This window comes from Poromitra crassiceps (genome assembly GCF_964638095.1).
Source record: "Poromitra crassiceps genome assembly, chromosome: 13".
Classification (NCBI taxonomy): domain Eukaryota; kingdom Metazoa; phylum Chordata; class Actinopteri; order Beryciformes; family Melamphaidae; genus Poromitra; species Poromitra crassiceps.
In genome coordinates, this window is record NC_139644.1 from 45886364 (window position 1) to 45905296 (window position 18933).

The window sequence follows — 18933 nt, forward strand, 5'->3', positions numbered from 1 at the left end:
TGAACATTTGGACACTTATTCAGGGGGTATCTTGTATGTTGCGTTCAGGTGCACTGTGTAAAAAAAAAGAAGAAAAAAAGAATTAGGGCCCCTGTCAGTCAAGGGCCCTTGGAATCGTCCACAGTTTCCTATAGAATACTACGGCCCTGCTGCGAACCACCCGGAGGCTCCCACTCAACCATGCCCTACACTCCCCAGGACAAAAACACCAACTGGAAAGGAGCTTTCTCCACTCTGACATACCATAGCAACACCGCTTCCATGATTGGAAGTTGGAAACTAGTCTATGGAATCTGTAAGAAAAAATTACCCAACCTTAAATTAATTGCAACAGAAATTATTTTTGTTGTATTCAGCTCTTGAAACCTTCCAATTAAACATACTAAAAATCCCAGAAAATCCGAGTAGTGGAACATTGTCAAAATTGCCATTGTCTCCACAAAGGAGGTGATGTTTTCGGTGCCGTTTGTCTGTTAGCAGGAGGATTACGGCAAAACTACTGGGACGATTTTCATGAAACTTGGTGGAAGGGTGTAGCGTGGGCCAAGGAAGAACCCATTACATTTTGGGGCGGATTCGATCTGGGTCGGCTCAATGGAGGAGGCGGGGCTAGGGAAAAGAGTCCGTTGCTAGAGATAGGAAGGTCGTAGAGAGTCTGGATTCGAGAGGTGGGTAGGGGACATGGACAGGTGTATCGGGGGGAGTGTATGTGGGAGGTGGGAGGGGGTGTGGTCAGGAAAGGGGTGGGGCTAGGGAAAAGCTCTACCAAACATACTGTAACATAACAAAACAAAACATAAAAAATGTAAGTGTGGCTAATATGTTCTAATGTTACAGTTAGTGGAAAAGGGTGAGTTTTCATGCACATCTTGTTCCCTCAGACAGCCATCGCAAACCATAACTTCATAGTCATGTCATTCACGAGTCTCGCATTGGAGGCAATTTGATTTCAGCAAGGCACAACGCAAGTTGTAGCTCAAACATGCAGACGAGTGGACAGGTAGGCTAAGTCTCCATATCCGAAGGTTATGGGTAAGTTGACCCCCATTTATCGTCTGTTACCAATGACAGTCATTGTCTGTTACCATTCAAAGTAGGCTAGCTTAATAAGCACTTACTAGTTAGCTAATAGCTTACTAATAGGTATAGCTTAATAATAGCTTATTAAGATACGTGTACTATCTGTTGTTATTAATTTTCTTTGTGCAAATAAACAAACATAAATAAACAATAAACACTTACTCTGGAGATGATGTAGCCTACCACTTGTGCTCTTCTCTCTACTTATACTCCAACCACTTATAAAGCCTCAGCCAGGCGGTAATGCAACATAAAGGATGCCAACTGCCATAAAACACCACAGAAGGATTTATTACATCACTGATGACATCACAATTACTCAAGTGACATCACTGATGACATCACAATTGCTCAAGTGACATCACTGATGACATCACTGATACATGACATCACAATCGTAGCACACACGCCACCCGCCCACTTATAGCCCAGCAGATATGTGCAATCTATGAGGGAATTGTGCCTTTGACGATAAAAACATGAGCTTTTGCACACTGTTAGAGCATGCACTTATGATGATCTTTGGCTATAGGGCCATCGCATAGGTGGCCATTTTCCAAGATGGCCGCCCCTGGTTGTGACTTTACCAGTAGCTCAGGTTCTAGACCACCTAGGACCCTGATTCCGGTGGCTAGTCCTACATTTTTAAGGATGAGGAATGCAGTGGTACTATTTACAACATGCTAGCAACTACATAACTTCATATATATTTTAAAATAAATTCGAAATTATTATTTGTAAAAAACAACCGTCATGCACAGCATGCCTACCAATCATGTGCAAACTGTAGCCGTTGACTAGTGACCCAGCAACCGGTGACCCAGCAACCATCACGGGAGCACTTCTAGCAATATCTACTCCTGCTGAAGGCCTACACTGAGTAGAGCAATGACCTGGAGGAGGGAAACAATCTGATGTCCCTGAAAGACTGGTGTACTGAATGGGCTGCATCATGTCCACAGTTCCATTGTGATGATGGAAATCTAGAGGAGTTCTTTCAGCATGAACACCAGGCATGTCCACCAGCATTGTCACAAATGGGCAAGCTGAGAACTGGTACCAAGTCAGCCTTGGTGGGCTGTTTGGAGAACCTGCTTCCTTCACAAGAGAATCCATCCAACCTCACAGTACAGGTCATCAACCTTGATGGGGCTGCTCTCATGAACATGCTACAACCTGGTGCTGCTAAGACATTTTCCGATTACGCGCAGCAAGTGTTCTCACCATATATTCTGTCTCAGCTGGTGCATGTCAGCAGAGTAGATGCCGTGTGGGATGAATATATACCTGAAAGTCTGAAGGCTGAAACATGCAGCAAGAGAGGGTAGGGAGTCCGAAGACGCATTGAGCCATTCAGTGCCATTCCCGGAAACTGGCCAGAGTTTCCGCGCATCAATGACAACAAGGCTGAGCTGTTCTCCTTCCTGGCAACTAGTTTGACAGCCCTTGACACTGACAAACAAATAATCAGCACCCATCATGCTGAAGTCCTCTGTACTCAGCCCGAGATATATCGGATCTTGCACCATGCACACATGAGGCTGATACCCACATCCTACTGCACCTAGGAGATGGTGTGAAGGAAGGGTATAGCAAGGTGTCAATATGCACAGTTGACACAGATGTGCGAGTACTGGCAGTGACCGCAGCCCAACGCCTCAACATCCCTGAGCTGTTGCCTTTGGAGCTGGGAAGTGTTTTCTGCATTTAGCAGCTCATGAAATGGCGAGGGCCCATGCATCCGGACCAGATCGATGCATAGCCTTACCAATGTTCCATGCCTTTACTGGATGTAACACAGTGTCATTCTTTGGTGGCAGGGGCAGGAAGATGGGGTGGGATACATGGAGGACCTTTGATGACGTCACTAGAGCCTTCTGTGCCTTGCCTGTCACCTGACCCCAGACACCATAGACGACTGGATGGAGCCTCTGGAGCGATTCGTGGTATTGCTGTATGACCTCACCAGCAGCCAGGAATCAGTCAAGCAGCTCTTCACAAGACAATTGATGGACTCCCCCCAACACAAGATTCAGCACACAAAGAGGGCTGCCTACCAAGCTGGTCACTGCTGGGGACAGATGATGGTTGCAGCCCCTGAACTCCCATCACCAGGTGACTGGGGGTGGAAGAGGAAAGAAACCGATGGATGGGAAGTTCACTGGACCACACTACCAGAAGCGAGCCAAGCCTGCCGCGGACTCCTCCGTTGTGGATGCAAAAAAGGATGCAGTGGACAGTGCAAATGTGTCAAGGCAGCATTTCAGTGTACCGCACTTTGCCACTGTGGTGGACTGTTTTCACAACTAACATTGCATTTCACCATTCAATGTAACTGAGTGACCTCTTATTTATTGTTATAAAATAACGTAAAAAAACCAATAACATTGCATTTCATTGTAAACATTGGTAAGTACGGCATTGTACATGTTATATTTCAAAAGCATGTATAACTCCACCAATATTACATAATGTTGATGGTTTTACTATTATTTAGTTCCCTGAATGCCAGATGCATGTAGTTAGGTAGGTGCTAGTGTGTTGTAAAGAGGACCACTCCATTCCTCATCCTTGAAAATGTAGGATTAGCCACCGGAATCAAGCTCCTAGGTGGTCTAGAACCTGAGTTACTGTAAAGTAACAACTGTTGGTGGCCATCTTGGAAAATGGCCACCTATGCGATGGCCCTATAGCCAAAAATCATCATTAGGCCATGCTCTAACAGTGTGCCAAAGCTCATGCTTTTATCGTCAAAAGCACAATTTACTCACCTATCTGCTTGACTATTATGTTTCCTTTTAGGACCACCCACCGCAAGGCATCACTGCCAGAAAGCCATTAAAAAGTAGAAGAAGACTTTCAGTGGATTGATAAATTCAGAAGGAGGTGGTAATGCAACATAAAGGATGCCGACTGCCATAAAACACCACAGAGGAAGAAGACCTTCAGGATTAATTTGCCCAAGATCTTCATGCTGCAGATGCCAGCTATCTGTACCAAAAAACAAATACCTCAGACCTTTGATGAAGAACATGGTTGTCCAAAGAAAAAGAGCAGACATCTATTTAGAACAGAATGATGATGAGCAAATTGCACTTGGAGACCTAACTGTGAAAATGTAAAAAATACCTTGAAGTGGTGATCAAATAATTTGATCACCAAATACATTGAAGCCGAAGGCCTCAAATATTTTGAGTGCATGCTTCTAGGAAGGACAATAATGATGTTGATGCAGAAAACCGCTGCCAGACTGGTAAAGACTGACATAAAATATATCAAGATTCCCAGAGATGCATATCCCTCAATATATCATCTGCCAAAGGAAACATGGAAACCCTTCAGCTTCTCCTCAAATAACTGTTTGCTGGCGAGAACTGTGAGTTAAACATAGCTGCAATAGGACAGGCCATGCGGCCAGCAAGGGCAAGGGTTCTCATCACGTCATTACAGATAGGACTGACAGATGCATCACCAATTTGGATCTAGATTTTTGGTGAAAACACTTAACCTTCAATTCTGTTCCTCATATCAGGAGGTGAAAAAGTTGAGTCAAGTGCAGCTGCTCCTCAAGGAACATACCTCCCTGGCAATGTTGAAGGCCACTTCATTCAGTACATTGCTGATAATGTTGACCATAACATCAGAACCATTGATGGCCACAACACATTCCATGGTATGGGCCTTATAGCTGGAGTTACACCAGAGAGCCAAACCAGTACCTCTGATAGCTGTGACATCATAGCAGCAGTTGGACACATCAATATCCACATGTGGAAATCAGAGACCCCTGGCCTTTCATCCATGTCCTAGGGGAGGATTGCGAATGCCACAGGTGGGTGATTCTCATGAACATGGTACAACTCATAGCAAAACTCAAAGGTATCAAGAAGATATCAAGTAGGATCTAATTTCACCATTCAAATTGAAATTATAATCCACTAGGCATCTTGCGCGCTACGCGAGCTCGCCTGCCTTGCAGCTCGCCGAGCTGGCCCTGCAGCTCGCATAAGCAGCTCAGCCGCTACGCGGCCTCGCCCTGGTTGCTCCTTGATGGCATACTTCAGAGATGCTGGATCACCTGTCCTGGAGCTGGCAACATACAGCTGTCCATGGCTGAAGACTGAAGCCAGACTCCCACTTCTTTCAGTGTCTGCCCCTGGGACTTGATTTTGCTCTTATGACATCACTGATGATGTCACATTGCTTTTATGACATCACTGATGACATCACACCCTCTTATGACATGACTGATGATATCACAATGCCTCTTACATCACTGAGTGTGTCACAATTTATGACATCACTGATGACATCATCACTGAGACATGTGTGAGTGAGTGGATTTATGACATCACTGATTATGTCATCAGTGGGACAGACAGACAAACAGACAAACAAACAGAGCCCTAGCTCCCTTAGATAGATAGATGTGCTCATTTTTTATGTATTTCCAGACACTTTTAGAGACACTGTGAGGGAATAAATTCATTACCGGAACACATTTGTAATTGGAAATATGAAACAACAAACTTTTTTTTTCAATGGCAATCACTTCAATATGCTCAAGGGTAGTGGGTATCACCCAAAATGTGTATGATTAACAAATACGAAGTTGTAGCTAACATTGTGAGAAATGCCATGTGGAATGCCATGTGCCATGTGAATGCCATGACTTCCACTAATGGGATTTTCTGGGATTTTTACTACAGTGTTTCGAGCATCAATATGAACATAAAAATGTCAAAATAAATTCTGTTGCAATTAGTTTAAGGTCAAACTTTATTTTCCCTAGACTAAACCCTCATTAGTGTTTTGCTTGCACCTGTGTTTACCATAGACATTTTTACCCTGCCTTTTCGACACAAAATGCCCCCCGTGAAAAGGGTCTATTCAAAGCATAAAAAAAAAAGAAAAAAAAAAGGAAAAAAAGCAGTGCTTGCTGACGTCGACGTTGGGGGCCACGTGATATTAGGGAAACCACATGATCGAGACACGCCCACTCCAGTAGCTCTCCAGTCCCATTCGTCCCAGTGGGCTGTACAAACCCCAGTCAGAAGAGGAAAACGTGTCCGAAGTGAAGTCGTCTGACAGGTGAACTCTGTACTAGCTGCTGCCGACTGTCGCCAGCACCAGGAGGAGGCAGGTAGGCACCAGAACCACACGCTGCTGCTAGCGACACGACGTGCTGTGTTACAGAGCGAGGGGCAACGAGAGAGACTAGGGAGGGAGGGAGCCGAACTCCAGTCAAAAACTCCTGACAGGTTATGTTACTGCTTCCTGGTACGGGGCCCACTTCCCTGTTCGCAGAGGAACAGCCTGGTACAATTAATCTGAAGAATTAGTCTGAGTTTATCACCCAGTCTTCAATTCGGCATGCATCCAATACACGAAGCAGCACTCGTTTCAGCAGCATCTAATCTTTAACAAGTGGATCGCCTGTGCACACTGCTCAGTCATCTTTCGTCAAAATAGCAAAGCAGACATTCTCAAGTTGAACTTTGTGCTGCTTGCAGGTGCGTCGGATACACCGTAAAGATCACCTATTGTCAGTTTAAAATGTCAAAAGTCGTCTTCTTCCATGGTATGTGCCTATAGGCCATAGGCAACAACAAACAGCCAGGATTCTTAATGGAGTTCTGCTGTGACGTCTCTGCTTACGGAGAACAGGGCTAGTAGCAAGCAACACGACTGAAACATTTGCTTCAGTGACTACGCCCTGCATTCGATTCCCCCCCCCTGTAAAGAAGAAGTATTGTCTAAACATAATCTAGATTTATTTTCAATTTGGCTAAATGCAGGTAAGGATTTGACGCCAGAGACGCAACATGCAGTGTGTATTGTTTTACAGTAGTTTATTACAGGGGCTGCTGGACTCTATGGACCCATTTCAGTAAAGCAGCTGTAACCAAAACCATTAAGTATGGTTCCATTCCTCTTAGGTGTTCCAGTGCCAGGTGCCCTCATTAATGCCAATGAAAATGATTACACCTGCGTTATTTCCTGCTTTACCACCTCAAAAGGTAGGCTCATTTCACAGCAACCTTTTTAGGTGGCAAAGCAGGAAATAGCGCAGGCGTAACCATTAGCATTAATGAGGGCACCTGGCACTGGAACACCTAAACAGAATGGAAGCATACTTAATGGCATCAGTGTACAGCTACAAAAGGGTTGCTGGGAAATAGGTCCATTGAGATTGTTTCCAGTCAGATACCGGTTCCCATACAGAGGCTGCAGGTGACGTAGCCCAGCGAGCACAAAACGTTTTTTCAACGTTGATTTTTAGTTGAAATCTGGGTGATATTGGGTTTGAACGTCTAAGACCTAATTTCACGCTCTTTTCAACCGGCTAAAATGCGGTTACAACGTCAACGTGTAAAAAAACACAATTTGGTTCATCATATTGTTAAAACATTTGTTGTAGCTTGGAATAGAGGCAATATTGATAGTGTGTGAATTGGCATTTGTCCATTTTATTGTGTAACTGAGAGTTGAAATCTGGTCTATACGAAAACTACATTTCAACGCATTTTATGTCACATGAAATATCATAAATATGGGACTATATAGGCTATGTGGTGCCAGCAAAAAGCTTCCAGGACACAACTATGGTTAATAGTTTAGCGCAATACTATAAAATAATGAATTCAGTTCCTGCAGCAACGCGCATGCGCAAGTACTTACTTGCTAGCTATACTAACCGTGACTGACTAGACTAGACCAAAGCAAGTCTGCACCGGTCTGCACCAAGTGCGGAACGAGATGCTCTGGGCATGCTATGTTATTGTAACAGACTGTATACGAGGCTCTGTGTACCTCCTCAGTCTCTGGTGTTAAATGAAGTTAACCTCTGAAGCCATAGGCTACAGCCTATAGACAACACACACACACAACATAATTTTAGTCTGTTACATTAATATAATAGTCTCGTACACATCACATAAAATAACTTGTCCTCCCAATCGTCGACAATCATGTAGTCTACAAGTTGTGTGCGAGATAGAGTATATATGTGCCCAGCTCTCTAAAGAGTATAAGAAAATGTATAGCTCAGCGCATAGAGCGGACTGGCTTGAATGTGGGAAAGCGGGGTTCGAATCCCGTGTGCGCTGCTGCTTTTTAATTTAAGATCCTGGTGAAATATAGTCTAAATCTGAACGTTCAGTAAACGTCTGCAAATAGTGGGTGAAAAAACTTTCAAACCTTCCTTGCACGTTTTTTCAACGTTGACCCTAAACGTTTTTTAAACGTCTTTTCAACCGAAAAATGCTCGCTGGGAGGCTACTTTGTCTTAACAACACTGTTTTGTAGGTAGGTAGGTAGGCAGTGGTACTTACTACTTTTATTTCTTTGTTACAGCAGCAGTAAACACAGATACACTGTTAAAATAAAAATAAAATACCCAAATATACACCTATCATTACACAACCTTTGTGTGTTATATATATATATATATATATATATATATATATATATATATATATATATTATAAATAATAACACACACAATGTGCAAATGGACAATATACTGTATGTCCATGGTGTGATCATGTTCAGTGGACACTGAAGGTTCCTCCCTTTTTTACATATCCTACAGAAGACATTTTCCTATATTTGACTATACATTCTCCCTTCCTCTCTACTGGCCCTGCTTTTGTCTTGAATGTCTGTTCACATTGGGCCCTGTTCTCCTAAACCTCTTTGTATTGATGTACTTGAGAGGATCTTCCAGTTCCCTAATCCAGTGCTTCTCTCAACGTGTTAGGGTTGCTGTGAGACTGGTGGATTTACGTGCGGATACTTAATGTCCAAGACACACTTGTTAACCGAAGTCTCGATAACTAGGAACGCTGAAGCACTTGATAGCTGAGTCTGCAAGGTTCGAAGATGGGGAACTGTTGCAGAAGGTTGCCGTGAGGTTAGTCTATGAACAACTGCAGAGGACTTGCAGAGCACAACCTTATAGGTCCCGACTATGACATCACACTGCGTAGTGACATCATCAGTAAGGCCATCAGAGATATGATTCATGAATCATGACATCATCACCGTCTGTGACATCATCAGTGATCTATGACATCATAGTAGGAATGATGACATCTAACAACGTGTGTTCTGGGGGCCACAATACTGCTGATGTAGTGAGGTGAATTTTCTGAAATATGCTACTGGATGAATGAAAGATGATTTTGGTGTGGTGACAGTTGGTTGGTTTACCACATACCCACCACCCCCTCTCTGGGCTGCCATAAAGTAGGACGCTGCAAAGAGCTGCTGCAATGCCGCACAAACCACTTTTCAACATCAACAAATACATTTGCTGCAAATAATTTGCAGATGAACTGTGACACCTTTGTTTGAATTACCGCAAATGTATAACGCTGTGGTTGAGATGATCAAACCTATAAAGCCATGGTTGAGATGATCAAACCTATAAAGCCATGGTGGAGATGATCAAACCTATAAAGCCATGGTGAAGATGATCAAACCTATAAAGCCATGGTTGAGATGATCAAACCTATAAAGCCATGGTTGAGATGATCAAAACTATAAAGCCATGGTGGAGATGATCAAACCTATAAAGGCCATGGTGGAGATGATCAAACCTATAAAGGCCATGGTGAAGATGATCAAACCTATAAAGGCCATGGTTGAGATGATCAAACCTATAAAGCCATGGTGGAGATTATCAAACCTATAAAGGCCATGGTGAAGATGATCAAACCTATAAAGCCATGGTTGAGATGATCAAACCTATAAAGCCATGGTTGAGATGATCAAACCTATAAAGCCATGGTGGAGATGATCAGACCTATAAGGCCATGGTTGAGATGATCAAACCTATAAAGCCATGGTGAAGATGATCAAAACTATAAAGCCATGGTTGAGATGATCAAACCTATAAAGCCATGGTTGAGATGATCAAACCTATAAAGCCATGGTTGAGATGATCAAACCTATAAAGCCATGGTGGAGATGATCAGACCTATAAGGCCATGGTGGAGATGATCAGACCTATAAGGCCATGGTGGAGATTAGGGCTGTGGCGATTCACTTATCTCCCGATTCGATACTATCACGATACTTGGGTGCCGATTCGATATATATTGCGATTCTTAAGTATTGCGATTCTACGATTATTGCGATTCGATATTACGATTTATTGCGATTTTTGTTTATTTTTTTCTTTTCTTTTTTCAGTTTGTTTGCTTTTTTACACTAGATTAGAACATGGGAAAAGTTGAATCATACACTAGAGACTGTATATTATATCATGAGTAGGGCTGGGCGATATAGTTAAAAACAGGGGCGGACTGGGATCATAATTAAGGCCGGGCATTAGATACCAAGCAGGCCAGGCCGATATGGGCCGACGCGTGTGAAATTTGTCCATTTGAAGCCCAATTTGGGCCAAGTCCAATTTTACAATGAGATGCACCCACTTTAACCCTGAAGTGTAATTATTACTTCAGACTAACTAATAAAGTAATAAAACTAGGGATGCACGATAATTATCGGCCCGATAAATTATCGGCCAATATGGCCATTTGCGTTATTATTTATTATTCCGATAATGGCCTTTTTCCGATAAATTATCCGATAATAATCCTGCTTTATTTTTTGCCTCGGAAGCGGAGCTTTTGTTGTCGCACATTCGTGACATCACAGCTGCGACGCAAACATGGCTGCTGCCAGTGTGTAGTGTGTTGCTGTTTTTCAGTTTCAGAATGATCAAGCTACTGTAATTTGCAATCCATGTCCCACACAGGTTTCCGAGAGGAGGGGAAACCTCTAAGCTGGCATTACGTTAAACCAAAGCTGGCGATGATGCAGCGGATATGTTTGTTGTTATTGTTAGCGAGTTAGCATTAGCTCGTCGTGCGGCCTACCCTGCAGGCTCGTCCGCTTGGCAGACAAAATGCTTGTGACATTTACAGTCTGGCTTGTGATCAAACAGCCCCGCAAAAGCACTTAATACACAGAGCTTGCGTAAACTTATAGAAACTAATGGAAACCCCTTTACCCGAAATGAAACATCCAGGGATTGTGTATTTAACTCGCAACCACTCGCTAGTTAGCGTTAGCTGCTGGACCATAGTGCTGGACAGAGCCATCTAACAGCCAATAATGAAAACAAAGGCGCAGTCGCGCACATTAGGCTACATAAAAAGCATCAGTCAGTCAAGATAGGGTTATTTTCTTTAATCTGGTGGCAGCATTTTTCAGTAAAAAGTGAAACCACACAGATGGTTTATTCATTCATTGGGCCCAGGCTACAATTCACTGAGAACTGGAACCCATGCAAAATTTTAACAGATCAGTATGACAATAAGAGTCTAAATTACTATGCCTTGTCATTGTGTTTTATCTGCAGACTAAGCAGCTTGGCTTTCCGTTCTATAAAAGCCTTTATTTTTGTATTGACTATAATTGAGTGATACACTTTATTAAAACAATCATATTATATCAGAAGTTTTCTTTGTTTTGCGTTCACAGTGATGTCAGTTAGATTTGGTTAGGTCAGAGCTATGCTCACTACATCCATACATCTACCCTAACCCTTTTTTAACCCCAGGTGTGCATAAAATACAGGTTAAAAACAAAAACAAAAAAAAATATATATATTTTTTTATTATAATAATTATCGGTTATATCGTATCGGTTATCGGCCAAGAAGAATATATTTATCGGTTATCGTATCGGCTCTAAAAATCCATATCGTGCATCCCTAAATAAAACCACTAGTAAACCAGTAGGTGGCGCCTGGCCTGCTGTTCAGTGAGTGGCCTGACTGCAGGCACCCAATTTTTTTTTTTTTTTTTTTTTTTTTGCGATTATCGATTCTGGAATAAAAGATCGATTCAAAAAATCGTGACATTAAAAATCGCGATACTTAAGTGAATCGATTTTTTCCCCCACCCCTAGTGGAGATGATCACACCTATAAGGCCATGGTGGAGATGATCAGGCTCTTTCTCACACCAGTGCTATTGCTGGAGGCCAGTGTTTGTCAAAATTAAAGGACAATTCTGTTTTTTTACAACCTGGTGAGTCCGGTTTGATTCCCATGCGCTGAACGATAATTTGTTTTGAACTGCGACCTGAAAACGGGGGCATGTGAAATGCTTGTTTTCTTATTAATATAGCTTGTTTTCTGACAATAAGAGACAATCTTATCTTATTAAATAGTGGACATTTATTCATCCCCACTTATTAGACACTATTTCTGATGGTAAAATGAGCGTAAAAAGCAAAACACAGAATTCAGACAAATTAAAACTGAAAAAATGGAATTGGGGCAAAAATGCAATGTGTAAAAAAATAAAACTGATTTCATATGGCTCTAGAGTCTCAGCTCAATTTAGGGGTATCCATGAGTCTCCCCTTTACAGATAAGGTAGCATTTTTCACAGCCTAGCATTCATAGCTTGTGGATTGATTTCCTGTTGCTAATCACATTTTGTCTCAAATGTATTATGCATGCAAATACTTCTGATGAGTAAGGGGGGGGAGAAAATGTTGGAGATCTGCTTTTGGATATTTTGCCGAAAGTTTGGGAACCCCTGCTTTAGATGATTGTGGACGATGTTTTGTAGCTTGTCCTATCCGGCTATCCCCGTCGCTGAGTTGCAACTTAACTTTCACTACCTAACATTTGCTGCTTCCGCTATCCAACAACAACGATATGACTTCCGGTCGGTTTTACCCCCGCAATAAAAGCCGTTCTAGACAAGTCTTATGCACACAGAAGCCATTAAAAACTTTTATTTTGAAATCTGAAATAAGGTTATGAGCCGTTCAGTGTCAGAAAATAAGCTATATACAGGATGTAAATACAAGCATTTCACATACCCCAAATTCCTCGTTTTCAGCTTACATGTCAAAACAGATGAATGTTTCCGCGCTTGTTTATCAAACCAAAGTTATCAGGGTGATTTAAAAATCATATTTAAAGCTGGAAATAAGGTCCAGGTTGTAAAAAAAAAACTGAAATGTTCCTTAAGACCACATTTCACATAAACCCAGATTGCTTCCTTCCTGTACTGACAACACCACTTATTGTAAAAACAATAACACCAATTTATGATTTACACAAATTACGAAATACTGGTTTAGCTTATAGAAACTGTAAAGATCGTTTTAGCACAAATATCAAATTCAAATAATGAAAGAAAAATGCTACTGGTCTGCATCCACTCTTAACTCAGGCAGCAACATGAAGACAATATTTATTAAAAATAAAACATCAATGATTAAAGATGATAGTCCCAGTTATCAACGGGGTCTTAACTGTTTTTTTTTACCGTGATATATATATATACTCATTTGATTACTACTGTCTTAGAGTTAACCTTCACAGACCAGCTTATCCCTGTGGAGATAAAAACAACAACCTCAATATAAGTTTTGGTTCAAATTGTCCTGTGATCACCCACGTGCAACTCTTTGTAGCTTTTTTGAGTATTTCCTCTTCCTCTTCCTCCTCCTCCAGCCGCTCATCATTTGTTTTATACTTGGTTAAATAGTTGGTTTCATTTGACACTCAGATGGTTTACATAAAGACATAAAGGTGTGCGAGAGATTGACTGATACTCTTGACAGACTGATCAGTCAATTTATCATAGACTTTGCTATGTGTGTCTGTGAACTGCCGAGTGTGTGAAGCTCAGATTTGTTGACTCAGTAGGTGTGTTAGTGTGTGCGTTCCTGCAGGGAGTGTCTGTTTGTCTGGTGAATGATCCTTCAGCACTAAAGTCCAGTGAAAAGACACTTTTCTTCTTGAGATAATCTCACCATGACATCACAGTGACATCACCGCTGTATACCGCTCCTGAAACGGTTCACCATTAAGATCAGATTTCCTTTTCCAGCTAAATTCAGGTTACTGAGCATGAAGAGAGCTGCGCGCTTGACATCGGTCCTAGTGATTCTTGCTTCTGGTGCGGCAGTCAGATAAGATACAGTAACAAGCAGTGGAGGACTCGCACACAGAACTATAGACAAGACAAAGTCTTAAGAAATCAGATCCATTTTATTGTAGGATCGGCACAAATTGGCAGCAAACGTTTCAGTCCTAGTTGGACTATCGTCAGTGCAGTGCAGTCCTCCACTGCTTGCTACCAGCTAAATTCAGGGAAATGTTGTTCAGTAACTTGCAAAATAGTCTTAAAAACCAAGATGAAAAAGAATCGTGATAAGATCGTGATCCTGCCTGAAGAAAATCGTGATATGATATTTTTGCCATGTCACCCCTATCTTTCATTCTGCTGAATCATGTCTCTATCTTTCATTCTGCTGAATCATGTCTCTATCTTTCATTCTGCTGAATCATGTCTCTATCTTTCATTCTGCTGAATCATGTCTCTATCTTTCAGACTGCTGAATCATGTCTCTGTCTTTAATTCTGCTGAATCATGTCTCTGTCTTTCAGACTGCTGAATCATGTCTCTGTCTTTCAGACTGCTGAATCATGTCTCTATCTTTCAGACTGCTGAATGATGTCTCTGTCTTTCAGACTGCTGAATCATGTCTCTATCTTTCAGACTGCTGAATGATGTCTCTGTCTTTCATTCTGCTGAATCATGTCTCTGTCTTTCATTCTGCTGAATCATGTCTCTATCTTTCAGACTGCTGAATGATGTCTCTGTCTTTCATTCTGCTGAATCATGTCTCTGTCTTTCATTCTGCTGAATCATGTCTCTATCTTTCAGACTGCTGAATGATGTCTCTGTCTTTCAGACTGCTGAATCATGTCTAAGAAGGGAGCAAACCGTGGGCCGGAGTTCGAGGCCATGATGGACGCGTCGATCATCCGCATCCCGCCGCACCACTACATCCACGTGCTGGACCAGAACACCAACATCGCCCGCGTGGAGATCGGCCCGCTCACCTACATCCGCCAGGACAACGAGAGGTCAGAGGATGTTCAATAGAGACGAAGTCTCACACTGATGTGTTCTCCTCTGTGGGCAGGTCCAATAAAACAAGCGCACACCTTTTAAGCCCATGGCGCAGTGGTCTGGACATTTAGCTCTATGGCACCACGCCCGCTCCCACTACCCACTTCCCCATAGCCACTCCCCTTACCCACCCCGACTCTCTACCACCCTACTGTCCTCTAGAGAGAGAGTGGCGTCAGCGGAGGACCAAAATGCGAGACTCATTAGCCAATGAACAGCCAGGAATGGGTCTCGCGCTACTTTTGCATGCTAAAATAAAGCTGATAATGTACAATTTGATTCAAGGGGATGAAAAACCCTTTCAGAGTACAACACAAAACTGTCTATTTTGCTGCAACTCGACAGTGCTGCTTAATCCAGGACCTTACTTCCTGGACCTCTTGAGAGTAAAAAACTGGTCCATTGGAGTGAATGGAGATGGAGACTCTTTAGTCCAGTAAAAATGTCACTTGACCTCACACTAATTGCAACAAAACCAAACTCAACTGATTTTGTATCCTCAATATGTCCTCAATGAAGGAAAAAAAGTGTTAAGGAAATGTATGAAGGGAAAATTTTGAAAATTACCTATATGATGCTACCAAAAACGTTTTTTTATTTATTTTTTAACATTTATTTTTTATTTATTTATTTATTTATTTTTTTTCTCCTTGAAGCAAAAAACACAGACAGGATATAAATGATGAGATTTATGGCACATAAAAAAAAAAAAAAAAAAAAGGCTTCCATAGGCTTCCATAGGCTTCCATAGGCTACCATCATATTTGGGTCATTTTCAAAACTTTCCCTTCATACATTTCCTTAACACTTTTTTTCCTTCATTGAGGACATATTGAGGATACAAAATCAGTTGAGTTTGGTTTTGTTGCAATTAGTGTGAGGTTGACCCACATATTTGCGTAAAATGCCTGGACTACTTCTATCTACACGGCTCTGTACCACCCTCCTATCCCTAGCTATGGCCACTCCCCCTGCCCACCCCTCCAATCGCGACTCTCTACCACCTTCCTATCCCTAGCTACGGCCAATCCCCCAGCCTGTTGTAGACGGCTCGGCCTTCGGCCACGCCTTAAACAAAGACGAGACTAAATTGCTTTGCCTCTGTACCTCCGAGGCGCCGGTGCCGCACGGCCGCGGGAGCACAGCGTGCAGCCAATAATGACATTCAACCGCTCAACTCTGAGCGCCCCCTGCTGGTTGGGTGCCATTGTTGACTGCATGGCGTGCCCCCGCGCCCGGGGAGAGCCGGCACCTCACGAGGTACCCGGAGGCAAGGCTAGTGCTAGGTCTGTACTTTCTTTTCTTTGACATGTCAAAAACAAGTCCATGTATACAGTATATGTAAAATGTCATACTGTGCTATACATATTCATTTAAAAATATTGAGGATAACACAATGAATTTAAAAGATGACTTATACAACCTTTATTTAACTATAGACGCATTGAGATTAAAACCTCTTTTGCAAGTGAGACCTAGCCAAGACACGGTCAGCAGCATAAAAACACAACATGAGAACAACATCAGATCACAAACGGCAAAAATAGATGCTGCAAAAATATAAAACGTATAACAGGACAACAGGAAGTCACAACACAGCTACAATAGTTAGAAGAAAGCACACATAACAGGACAACAACATCAAGTCACGATGCAGCTAGGTACAACAACAATGTATAATACATGCTTATTTCCATTGTGGTGCTCTTTCAAGGCTGACAAAGATAGCAAGGCATGTCCCATGACTACCACACCTACTGTACATACTGTACATCTAATCCTGCTTAGACTCATACCTACATACCTACACCCATAGACATTTCTAAATCTTTCTTTCATTTTGGTCAAATAAGCATTCCCCGCATTCACGTTTATATAATAAGCATTGCTCACGTTCACGTTTTAAATCCATGACTAGACTTGATTTGATCTCTACTGGAAGTCTGTTCCACTCTACCGCTGCCAAATACAAAAAGGTGTTTTGCTCAGAACGGGTCTTAAATCCACATGGTACAATATATATCTGTGGCCCTACTTCTAGTTAGTAGAATAGCCATGAGAGTCCCTAACGAGCATAAAATAATTCTTAAAAGTTGATCTGAAATGAAAAATGACTTTTTTCTCTTTTGGTTATTCAGTGCACCTATTTAATAATGTCGTGCCCCCCCCCCCCCCCCCCAAAAAAAAATCACAAATGAAATGTCTTTTTTCACATCAAAAGTCAGTATGCTGACGCCATTTCAGTACTATCAAATTTCTACCCCATTTCAACCAATCGTATCACGACAAGACAGCTGTCAATCAATCTTCAGGCTAGCTATGCCTGTAACTTGGGCAGACCTTTCTAGCCCATAAATGTTAATACACTTGGCCAATAAGTAGGGGTGTCACGATACACTCAGTTTACGATACGATACACGATATTGGGTTCACGATTACGATACGATATTTTAACAATATTTTTTTGCGATCGATTTGTAAGTTGAGGGGGCATCCTCAACTTAATTTGAGTAATTTCACCATTTTCATCCTCCGTGTCTGTAACGTCCCTCGTCTGTTCAAACCAAGCAATGAAAAGGAGAGCGAGCATGCAATCGGATGCAGATCAGTGCCACCATGTTCATCTTTTTTTTCTCGCGATATGAGATTTAATCTCAACGATACATATTGTCACGTTTTGATATCGCGATATATTGTGGGACGATATATTGTGACATCCCTACCGCGGCTAGTCGACGCTCCGAGCCGCCAGCAGCACTCTGCCTCGGCACTCCACAGTGCTGTATTTACATTGTATTGTGTTTGTACATAGACCCTTATTGAAACGTGACCGGTAGGTTTCACATTTGTCTGCTCAAATACATTATTTTTTTCACAGACCCTGAGATGTCACTTCTGCTCGTCTATAAATATCTTGGCCCCAGGATCTTATGTGTTAGTCTCAATTTCAGCTGCCTAACTCTATTTTCTACCGTCGGCCATTTTAATTCCTTACATTCAGAAGGGCCAACGTGAGTCATGGGGATAAGGTCCACCGCCCACTTTGACATGTTTAACTTGAAGTCTTTGTTCCTCCCCCACGTCTGTTTTGCTGTCTAATGTGTCTTGTTAACATTGTTCTTAGCTTGTGGCTGGTTTCAAAGGGGAATGCAAGCAATGCGATAGGACAGAGAACTTTATTTGGGTCAACTGAAATGTTGACAAGTGTTTTGGAGACTAAAGGACGTGATGCTTCTCAACAGACTTCTGTTGAAGTGGGAAGGAAGCCATGACGCGGGTTAGGAAACACCTACTCACACAACATCCAAAAATGCCCTCTAAGACATGACTGCAAGCGTCTGTGAAGACACATACAGACTTGAGCTCCAATCAATTAATTGTCAACTATACAATTAATTGCCAACTTTCATAATCGATTAGTTGGCTTGAGTAACATTTTTAAGTAAAAATTCTCTCATTCGAATTTTAGATTTTCTATTTTCTGGTTTTTTTACTCTATGACTAGGGGTGCACCGATCGATCGGCAAGCGATCGGCAAGCAATCTGTATCGGCCGATATTGACCTCAAATATGCGATCGGCCATCGGCCATTTTTTCATATATATATTTTTTTAATAAAAAAAAGCCCTATCACTAATAAGGCTTTCCAGCGATATAAATGCCAATTGGTATTATTAAAGGGGAGAAATAATCAACCTAAAATAACATTTCCAAACATTCTTTGAGGAGTTTATATATCGGTGATCGGTAATCTGTGATCGGTCGATGATCGGTTGGGCAGATATTTCCCATAGGCGATCGGCAATCGGTGATCGGTGGCAAAAAACGTGATCGGTGCACCCCTATCTATGACAGTAAACTGAATATCTTTTGGTTGTGGACAAAACAAGAGGTTT

The 18933-nt window shown here is 42.0% G+C and overlaps 1 protein-coding gene across 1 annotated transcript in view; it reads left to right on the forward strand.

The window, feature by feature from the left end:
• Positions 1–6095: 6095 nt before the first annotated feature.
• mvp (major vault protein) overlaps positions 6096–18933 on the forward strand; it is a 67316-nt gene continuing 54478 nt past the window's right edge. The window contains exons 1-2 of the mRNA XM_083649136.1: positions 6096–6223; positions 14817–14991. Coding sequence (XP_083505262.1) covers positions 14828–14991 — 164 coding nt within the window. The 5' untranslated portion in view covers positions 6096–6223; positions 14817–14827. The remainder of the gene's footprint in view (positions 6224–14816; positions 14992–18933) is intronic.